General features: G+C 45.3%; 1 protein-coding gene across 10 annotated transcripts in view; it reads left to right on the forward strand.

Annotated features, from left to right (window-relative positions):
* Positions 1 to 10,784, forward strand: part of SEPTIN11 (septin 11) — a 110,068-nt gene that overhangs the window by 80,898 nt on the left and 18,386 nt on the right. For all 10 annotated transcript variants that reach the window (XR_014501832.1, XR_014501833.1, XR_014501834.1 and 7 more), the window contains exons 8-9: positions 2,543 to 2,675; positions 4,305 to 4,492. Coding sequence is in view for 7 of the 10 variants with exons in the window: in XM_083398510.1 (XP_083254636.1) it covers positions 2,543 to 2,675; positions 4,305 to 4,492 (321 nt within the window). In the remaining 3 variants the exon portion in view is untranslated. The remainder of the gene's footprint in view (positions 1 to 2,542; positions 2,676 to 4,304; positions 4,493 to 10,784) is intronic.

Genomic DNA, 10,784 nt, shown 5'->3' on the forward strand with positions numbered 1-10,784 from the left:
GCCAAGAGTAGCAATTTATTTATTTTCAAGTTCAGATAGCAAAGGGGAAGTGGAGAAAGAGAGGAGACAGAGGACTACAGATAAGGGTACTTTCTTCTTGTCTCATAGCGCAAGTCGGAGAATAGATGTGAAGTGCAGGCACTTTTAATCTTTTCAAACCAGCCTGGACTCTTCAGCAAGCCAGCCTTGCTTCCTGACAGGGAGCAGAAAGCATTCCAGGAACTCTTGAAACCAAGCTGGATAAAGAAGTGGTGACAAACCGTTTACTTCACGAAGGACCCAGCGCGTAAGGGGCGAGAGGAACTAGATGCTTCCCCGTTATCAGGCAGACTTCATCAAGCTCCTTGGCAAGTGATGCCCTGGTGTAGTTCTAAGAAAGGGGGAAGGTGAGACAGGGTCTGTGCCCAGCACAGCATGAGTGTCGTATTTTGCTCTGCTGAGGGTGAAGCAAAAGAAGGGAAGAAGTGTTTTGCACCACACAGAAGAAGCATAGGTAATGGTGCCTTCTCCAGGTGCTTCATCCAAGGGAGTGGACTTTTCAGTAGTGGCCCCCACTGTTTGTGGAATGCTTTCCCCTGGCACCATCAATGTTGGTTTTTAGCCACTAGGCCAAGATATTTTTAAATTCACTCAGGATTTTTGGACTGTAGTAGTAGTAGTAGTAATATAGAAGTTACTCAGGCCTCCTTAGTTTTCATCCAGTTTTGTGCTTCTTTTTAAAAACACTTTTCAGCTGAAGAGGACTTGATGTTTCCACGCCAGAAAAATCCTGGTTGAAAGTAAATATTGTTGGGATGAACATTTATTCAGTTTATCCCATTTTTGTCCTGTCCTTCCTTCAAATAGCTCTGAACTGTGTATAAGATGGCAAGGCTTGTTTTTTGTGGGTTTTTTTTTTTGTTTTTTTTGGTACATTATAATCTTATTATTTATATGCCACCCATCTGACTGGGTTGCCCCATCTGCTCTGGGCAGCTTCTGGCAAAATATATAAAAAAAACAATAAAACATTAAGCATTGAAAACTTCCCTATACAGTGGTACCTCGTGTTGTGTAATCTCCAGGTTATGGACTCTTCGGGTTACGGCTGCTGCAAACCCGTAAGTGTATACTTCCGGGTTTCGCCGCTCGCTCGTGCGCAGAAGCACTCTATCGCGCCACGCATGTGTGCAGAAGCGGGGCCTCTAGTTACGGATTTTTGGCACCCTGAAACGAATTAAATCTGTAACTAGAGGGACAACTGTACATTGCTGCCTTCAGATGTCTTCTAAAAACCATATAGTTGGTTATATTGGACATCTGATGGGAGGGCGCCACTGCCTAGAAGGCCCTCTGCCTGGTTCTGGGTGTGTTCCAAGTTCAGTCACCAACTGCGTCTCCCAGATCTCTGGTAATGGGCCTGGGAAGACATACACACTCACTCACACATGACCTGGGGTGTTGCTTCTGCCAATAACGCATTAGATGGACTCATGGGAGGGTTTGGTGTAAAAGCAACCTCCCATGCTCATACCACCTTTATTAATTTTTTAAAATAATATTTATTAGAAGTTTAATAGTTACAGAAAAAAGGAAAAAAGACAATAAAAAGTTTATTTTTTATAAACAATACATCGAAAATAAAAATAAAAAAGACAATACATCAAAACAACAAGAAAAACAAAAACATTTAAAAACACATCCAATATTTCCATATCTTTACCTTTCATTTACTTGTTTCATCGACCTCCTCACACCTCCCTTTTTTGTATTCTAGTTCAATTAGCTATTTCAGCAAATCCTTTCCATCTTTCTCAATTTTTTGTTCTATAATTTATCTTAACACAATCTAACTTTAAATTTTCCACTTTGGCCCATTAACAATCAGTTTTTGCTTAATTCTTTATAACATTTCTGCTAAAACCATATAACTTCATTCCAGCATTCTTCTAACATTCATTAATTTTGCAGTATTTCTGTAAATATACTTTGAATTTTTTCCAATCTTCTTCCACTGACTCTTCTCCCTGGTCTCGGATTCTGCCAGTCATTTCCGCCAATTCCATGTAGTCCATCAGCTTCATCTGCCATTCTTCCCGGGTGGGTAGATCTTGTGTCTTCCAATACTTTGCAATGAGTATTCTTGCTGCTGTTGTGGCATACATAAAAAAAGTTCTGTCCTTCTTTGGCACCAATTGGCCGACCATGCCCAGGAGAAAGGCCTCTGGTTTCTTCAGGAAGGTATATTTAAATACCTTTTTCATTTCATTATAAATCATCTCCCAGAAGGTCTTAATCCTTGGGCACGTCCACCAAAGGTGAAAGAATGTACCTTCAGTCTCATTACATTTCCAGCATTTATTAATCCTCTCAATAACCCTGCAAGGTATTTTGCAGGCTCATGTACAACCTTACGTGATTTACCAGGAGCTGCTGATTGACTGATTTTGTTCTTCCTTCGATGTTACTCATCCTTGATACTAATGAGGTTTGGCTTTCTTTCTATCTGCCCACGACCACCACGTCCTCTCTCTCTTTTTTAACGGGGTGCTTCCATAACAAGTCTGCAAGAGACCTATGAAGCCAAGAGGAATGAGTTCCTGGGTGAGCTCCAGAAAAAGGAGGAGGAAATGCGGCAAATGTTCGTCATGCGGGTAAAGGAAAAAGAAGCCGAGTTGAAAGAAGCAGAAAAGGATGTAAGTGGACTCCTCCCCTCACTCTTAATACAGGATCCCACCCCTGAATCTCTGAATGATTCAGCTTGGAATCGTCAGGGGGTCCATATGGGAGCACTTGTGTGAAGCAGAAAACACAAACCAGTGTTATTTGGGGCTGGATCATGTATAGGGTCCCTCCAGACTGGTGTTTTTTTGTGTGGGTGGGTGGGTGCATTCAGCAACAAGTCATTGTCGCAGTAATAGTGCATTTGTGGTGGATTTATGCTGGACACCCTGCCACTATATGAGTTGAATGAATGCATTTTATTATTTCGGTCACAGACCAGTTCCAGCCCACATACAGTATCAAGGAAGTCATAGAACACAATAGGGATACATTTGAATTTGCAATTACAGTGGTGCCTCGCAAGACGAAATTAATTGCAAGCCCATAGGGAAATCCGTCTTGCGAAGCAACTCAGAAAACGAAAAACCCTTTCGTCTTGCGAGTTTTTCGTCTTGCGAGGCATTCGTCTTGTGGGGTACCACTGTAGGTATAACAGGGACAATACAGATATAGCAACAGTTAAAAAATATATAAATTAAAACTTAGTGTATATTAGTTGTTCCGCAGGGCTTCCCAAGAGTTACCACGTTACTGGATTCTCGTGCTGCGTAGTGCAGCAAAAACAGGACAAAAAATAAAGCCCCAAATAAAACGCAGAACATAAAAAGAAAAACCAGGACATCTGTGGTATTAAAAAATTACAGGACTTCTGTACTGCATGCCCCATAGCTTCTGAAGGAAGCTATGGGGCATGTGCTGACTTGGAAGCAAAGCAGTATGTCGATCCTGAAAGTGTTGCAGGCATGAACCCTATTGAAAGTGGGATCACATAGAACCCCCTCCAGTGTTGTTGTTTTTTTTAAAAAAAAAGATTTCTGGAGGGGCCCATAGTCAACCCTGACCAGAGTCACCTAGGTCACTTGTGGGGCTAGAGAGGGAGATAGAAAAGGGCTGTTCCCAGTCTGGAGTTTAACGTTCATCAGGTAGAAGGCACTGCTACCACTCAACCACAGCCCAATTCCTGGTGTTTATGTTAGAGCAAATCAATCCACAGGCTTCAAATTGCTTCCCAAACAAGGGGGCTGAACACACCCTGTTCCCTTCTCTGCTTGAAGAGGGTGCTAAGACCTCGCTCAGTTGGTAGAGCAGGAGACCCTTAATCTTAGGCAGTGGCGTAGCGTGGGGGGTGCAGGGGGGGCCGGCTGCACCAGGCGCAACATCTGGGGGGTAGGGTTAGGGAGCGCAAATCCACGGGTTAGGGGGCGCAAATCCACGGGTTAGGGGGTGCAAATTACTTGCCTTGCCCCGGGTGCTGACAACCCACGCTACGCCACTGATCATAGGGACCCACATGTGGGCGAAAGATTCCTGCAGGGTTGGACTAGATGGCCCTGGTGACCCCTTCCAAGTCTACAATTCTATGATGCTTTGATCTCTGGCCATAGGCCATGAGTCTGCTTCTTCAAGCCCCTTCCATCCTTTGAGCCTGTGCGTCAGGTTTGGACTATTACAATTTTTTCCTGCACTTAACGCTTCTTTTCTCTGTCTCTCTCTGCCTCTCTCTGTGTCCACAACCTCCCTCTTTCTTTCTGGTTGGGCAGCTTCACGAGAAGTTCGACCACCTAAAGCGGACTCACCAGGAAGAGAAGAAGAAAGTGGACGACAAGAAGAAGGAGCTCGAGGAGGAGCTGGGCAACTTCCAGAAGAAGAAAGCGGCAGCCCAGCTGCTACAGTCACAAGGGCAGCAGGCTGGCTCTCAGCAAACCAAGAAAGACAAGGACAAGAAAAAGTAAGCCATTGTCTCCGGTCGAGCTCTGTGGGCTTCTGTTCCAGTGTGCTGTCTTCCGTTGCATGTCTGTATTCGCTTCTTCCCATTATCAGACTGGAAACTGGGCTTCCCTCCCTCTCTCCCCGCCCCCACTTTAAAACAAAAAACAACCCCAGACTGAATTATTTTTTATATAAAAGAAAATACAGGTTTGTTTGCTTTTTCCTTAAAAGAGGAGCGGGGAGGGAATATGACCGGCTTTATTTTTTTATACAGAGGGTACCTAAATAATATTTTGTAAAAGCTTGACTAGCTGGTTCAAAGAAGCAAGAGAGCAGTTGGAGAGCAGAGACTGAAAGCCAGCCCACCCAGCGATCAGCTGAACCGACTTTGCAATAAGTCTTGGATTTTCTGTTGTCGAAGCAAAACACATAGCGCTCCGTCTCTCACTGTCTTTCCCAGTGATGCTTCAAAAGGTCTGTGCTTAATTCATTGTGTAAAAGCCTTGCCACAATGGGCCAGTGTAGAGATGACAGTTTTCCTGAGTGTTAGCTGCGTGGTTAAGTGATTGTGCTGGGCCGCAGGATCATGTCGCTGGGTTCCCTTGCCTCGCCTCTGGGTTTTGCAGGCAGCCGGGAGGATGTGATCCTGTGGCCCCAAACCCCCTTAACTGTACGCAACGACTCGGCTCATATTGCATTCCTAACCAGCCAGAGGTATATTCAGCTCGGAGTCGTTTAGTGCCAAAAGCGACTATTTGCAAAAGCGCTGTTAGAGCGTGCAAGTAACTCTAGTTACAGTATAAACTTCTATATCTGGTGCCAGTTCTGCCCCTCTGCTAGCCAAACAAATTAACAGTGCTGGGTATGCTATGATTGCAGTACAATGCTTCTTACTGTAAAAGTAAAAAATGAAATAAAACCAGCAGTCTGGCATCGTTGGAGCAAGTCAGACCCGCATATTTGCAGTCAGACCTTTAGCCACTGCTTGGCTGTAGAAATGAAGTAAAGTTTTGCAGGCATGTAATGGTACTTAACTGCACCAGCAATGGGAGTGCCATGCATGGATGGGGCTCTGGAGCTATGCTCATGGGTCTCCCAAGTGCTTCTTGAAGGAGCACTAGCCCATGCAAAGGCAGTATGTTTCCTCTTGATAAATACCTTTCCGGGGGAATTTCGAAGCATTGTTGCAGTGTCTCTTGAGAAAGAGAGAAGCATACTAGGCATGAACCTTAACAGGTGTCTACAGCAGGACCGTTAAGCCCTTTCCCCTCCTCTGTCGTTGTTCTCCAGACCTTTCTCTGCTAATCCTGGTGGGTGCCAGGGCTGCAGCGGGTTTCCTTTCGGTTCCGCACCTGTGCATATGGCTCTGCAAGCATGGCACCCATAGGAGATTTGGGTGACCTTTGCCACTTCCGTAACTTCCCTGGTTGCATTTTTATAACACTGGAGTGCTCCTGCAGATCACTTACAAGGTCTCAAGGTACTGAAAAGGGCGAAGTGCAAAAGATGGAGCCGTTTACTGGCTTCAGGATAATGTACTTGCAATGTAGGTATACAGATTTGCCTTTTTCGTGTTGACCTTTTTTTTAAAGGCGTTGCAACCACTGGAGAGAGTTACAGGAGCAATCTCGCTCCACAAGAATGTAACCAGGGATGTGCAACCCCAAAGGTCTTTCCTTACCTTCTTTGCAAGTTTAGAGCCACCATGGCCAGTTCTGTCTTCCAGGCTGATGCTGCAAGTCCCATCTGGGAGAAGGGCAGTCAGCACAGGGACCTGATCCCTTCCCTGCACACGTCTGTTTGTGAGTGACCAGCGCTCTGCTTCAGAGTGCCGGTCACCCACAAAAACTTTGGTGTGGAAACTCCTTTTGGTTGCACTTCTGCCAGCAGAAGTTGACCCACCAAAGAGCTTTGTATCCATTCCGTCTTTCTTTCTAGTCCTAAATACTGGCTAAGCTTAGTTTCTGCAGTAGCTAAAACAACAGACACCTTAAAGACATGATCCCTCTTAAAAGCAGGATCTGCAACACACTGTTGCTCTTTGCAGCTCTTCAAAACTTCTAGTTACTTCGTCCTTCCTTCCACCCAACATTTTGTGGCCATTGACCACACTCTGTCCTCGCTGAACTGCTTTTAAATTTCCCTCCCTTAGGATCCTTAGGGAAGGTTTATTTTTAACTTGTGCAAAATTTGGGGTCTGTCCCTCAATCTTGCTGATGATCTCCTCCCGCTTCTTTTGTGTGTGGATTGATGCAATTTTGGCTAGACAATCAACAACAGTCACATGACATAAGTATCATGTAACGCAGGGGCGAAACTAATTTCCATACACGGTGTTGCCAAATGTCATGGGCTGCAAAGGACTTCGGTAGATCCATTAAATTTTTGTGCAGTGTATATCCCTGCCACTTCCTGCATCTGATGAATTGGGCTCATGTTCATGACAGCTCACGCCACAAATTGAGTGCTGGTCTTTAAGGTGCTACAAGACTCTTAGTTGCTTTTGCTATGGCAGACTAACACGGCTACCTCTCTGCTATAACCGAAGTCCTATTCTGCAGTTTGTAAAAATGAGCAGAGCTAGGTCCGTTCTGACTGTTCTGGCTTCTGACTGTGCTTCCCTTGTGGGGGTGGGGAATCAATATGTAGGTTATATTTTTTTAAATGAAGGATTCTTTGAAAGAGTAATTATTTTTGAAGCTGTCTTTACATGGAAGAAACTATTTTTTGTATATCTTATAAGCATCTGTAATGGTGATTGCTTGACCCAGTCGAGGAGGTCTGTCTCTGGACTCAGTCGAATTTGCAAATTACAGGAGGGCGTTCCGTCTTTGGAAAATTGTACATTTTCGGCATGGGCTGGCTATCTCACCTCAACTTGTGCCCCTTTGGCCTCGTTCACAATGCACCTTTATTGTAGAGCAGTTAAGGAGCTTGGGTGCAATTCAGTCAGACATTCTGCTGTGCAGAACCCAGATTGGGGAGCTGTGAAGGAGTATTCTATTGATTGCAGACAAACTTCAGGACGAGTTTAGACCAGGACTGGGAAGCTTGTAGACCTCTATATATGGCTGGCTCACAGCTCCCATTGTCCTGAGCTCTGCCCATGCTGGTCAGGGCCTCAGGTTCCTCATCCATGCCTGGTTCATTTAGTCCCATGTTCAGTTTCCCAAGCTCAGTTTCTAAAATGGGAGGAGGTGGAAATGAGCTTCACTTGGAGATAATTTTTCTCCACCCTTCTCCAACACCAGATAATGTGTGGCTGGCTGCGGTTCTTCAGTGGTGAAGGAAAAGCACTCTATACGAGAGGGATTTCCCTAACGTTACTATAATATCACATCTTCCAGGGCTGAACCTGGCAATAGGAAGTTTCTGGTACTGATCCCTAGCTCAGAGAAAGCTGTAGATGCTGCATAGACCATTGCTGTCTATATAAGCACAATCTCTTCTATGATAATATTTTATGAGGCAGCACCTTTCTGTTTATCAAAACTAAAGCCTTCGACTATAAATTAGGTTGACATTTTTACTTCCTTGTTTGAGCGTCTGGGATGCGGCAGTGAATTCTGTAAAAAAGAGAGAGAAATGAAGTAAACCGTAACATCTTGACTTGGGTTTCAAACTTGCAATCCCAAACAGACCCCTTGCCCCTCACTCACTATAAAGAGCGATAAGTTAGGGAAAGTGCAGATGTTACATTAAGGAAAATTTAGGAGGGATGGGGAGGAAGGGCAAGGCCTGGACGTGCCATTTTCTCAGAGGTGTAATGTTTAGAGCTAACGGAAGGGCGAAGCCTGAAAACGGCAACTCTGGCATCCCTGCAGAAACCAACCCTTTTTTGAGAAGCATCCCAAAAAGCTTTCCAGGAGATAAGGCTGAGCCTGCTGAATGGGGGCTACAGGAACTTAATATTTTTTTATCAGGCTCTATGGACACATTCCAGGTTTTGTTTCATTTCACCTTTTTTTGCTGCAAAGATAAGGGCCTAAAGTATTAACTTTTGGAGAGAGAGAGAGAGAGAGAGAGAGAGAGAGAGAAGAGGGGAGGAAAGATGGAATTCTCAAGGTTATTTTTGCAGAGGATCCATTTGGTTGTTATTTCTTTTTACGTGTCTGGAGTTCCCCCACGTGGCGTCAGACTGTCACTGCAGTTGTCAAGCCAGAGGAGCAGTTGCTGGGTTTGCAGATAATACTATTAAGGGCTGCTGGGGCCAGATTCTGTTTGGCTTAGACTGGCTGTTCACGGTTATAATGTTTGTTTCACTACATGTGCTAGGAAGCTGTGGTTTGGCTCAGCTTTCCTGCGCATGTGCGCTATTCATACATGCAGCAACACACACATGTAGCACATGCACAGGGCTGCATATCAAAATCATGACCTGTGATAGGTATTTCCCAACCCCGGTTCTCACTGTCATTTGCCAGAAGCGGAGTTGTGGTGCTGGAGCCTGAAATGCAGTGGGCAGGACACGATCCAGCCTCCTGATAGTTAGGCCGCACCCGGCCAACCCAGATGCTGCGTGCTGTCTGCCGTTATAGGGTCGGGTGCCCTTGGTGGTTTGAGAGGCCCCCCCAGTTACAGCTGGCAAGGTTTCAGCGCAGATATAAACCCCTGCACATTGACACAGAATGCTAAGCCAGGGGCCACACCGTGTGAGCACAATGCACACTTGGAAGCCACACACACTCTCATGCGCCGCGACCACACACAGACATGCGCATTAACTCCATGCAGTCGCCAGCAATTGGACTTGGGGGGAGTTTCCACTTTCCCCCCTCAAGGCCGATGGGGTCATATTCTTGGAGGCTGTATCTGGCGAGAGAAGGCTAACTGTAGCTTCTTTCAAGGTGGGGCCCTCTGGCAAACTGTGGTTTGTCAAGATGCAAGCATATGTGCTAAGCTACAGAGGGTGGTTTATTATGCAGCCCAAGTGCTCCTACTTTTCTCCTTCCTTCTGCAAGCAGGTAAACAAACGATGAGCTGGTTAGCTTTGCATCCAAACCTTTGTTTTGCCCAAACCACAGTTACCTGTTTTTTACCTAAGCTATTGTGATTTGCCTGGGTGGAACAAACCATGACCTCAGGCGTCACTTAGCTTTACTTGACATGCTCCGTATTGGGTATATTTGTATTCTGATGTCTTCTTGAATGTTTACTGTAAGGCACACTGGGCACAGCTTATTGTGGGAAAGCAGCATATAAGTAAACTCAATCCATCAGTCATAAAACTTTCACTGTGTACCTGCATGCAGAAGGGAGGCATGTGGCCTAAGGGCTTGAACTGCATGAACACTATGCTTTAAGAAACTATACTTTGTGACTTGGCACTGCATGCAAATGCAGCCTGTTTCTGATGGCCACATTTAACAATTCACAATGGGCTGCATGCTCTGCAGAGAGTTGGTCTAGAATGACCCCCTAGATGTCCCTTCAAGCTCTACAGTTCTAGGATTCTAGGATTTTCTTCTGCAGAGAATCACTTTCTATGCAGGTAGCGCTTTTCCACTTTTAGAAGCTGTTGTGTGCTCAGATGTGCAGTTTAGTGCTTGCACTTGCTGTTGAATGCTTTAAATGGAAAAGTGAGAGTATGTCACCGTTATTACAATATATATGCATATATATTTATCACACACACACACAGATGTTGCAACCTAGCCTGGATTTCTGCTTTTTAAAGGTTTTTAAGTTTTCTCTTGCCCTTGAATTCAGGGCTCCACTTTGCCTAGGAAAGGGTTTGGACTTTTCTTGGTAACAGAACCCATAGTGGCACGACTGCGGTGCTGTTGAAGTCCATTGACTGGTGGCAGATCAACCTGCTCGCTGCTGCCAGCATGACTTCCCTCTGAAACCCAGCACATTGGAATGCTCCTTTTTAATCCAGAGCAAGAACTGTGCAGCTGAGGTTTTTACACCGTATGTTTGTGGCAAGGAAAAATATATAGTATCTAGCATTTTTGTAACACTTCCGGGAGACAATGTGCTAATCTGGAGCAGAACTTCCAGATCAGCTTCTCCAGTTAAATGATTTCAGGAAGCAGGAGTGGGGGGGGGGGACCCTCATCCTAAAACAGCCATTGCCAGCCTTCCTCAATCTGATTCCATAACTCCTATCAGCGCCATTGTGTGCTGACTTCGGCTCTTGTCTTGCACTGCTTTTTTGATGGGGAGAGAATTTGCTAGTGGGAGTCCCTCCATCCCCCCCAGCATTCAAACAAGAATGGTGCAGTCCAGGAATTTCTGTACCCCCCTGACTCCTGCATGTAACATGCACTCTTGCAGCATGCATGCAATTTTCAAACATGCTAGCTTGT

This window comes from Podarcis tiliguerta (genome assembly GCF_965153285.1).
Source record: "Podarcis tiliguerta genome assembly, chromosome: 9".
NCBI lineage: Eukaryota > Metazoa > Chordata > Lepidosauria > Squamata > Lacertidae > Podarcis > Podarcis tiliguerta.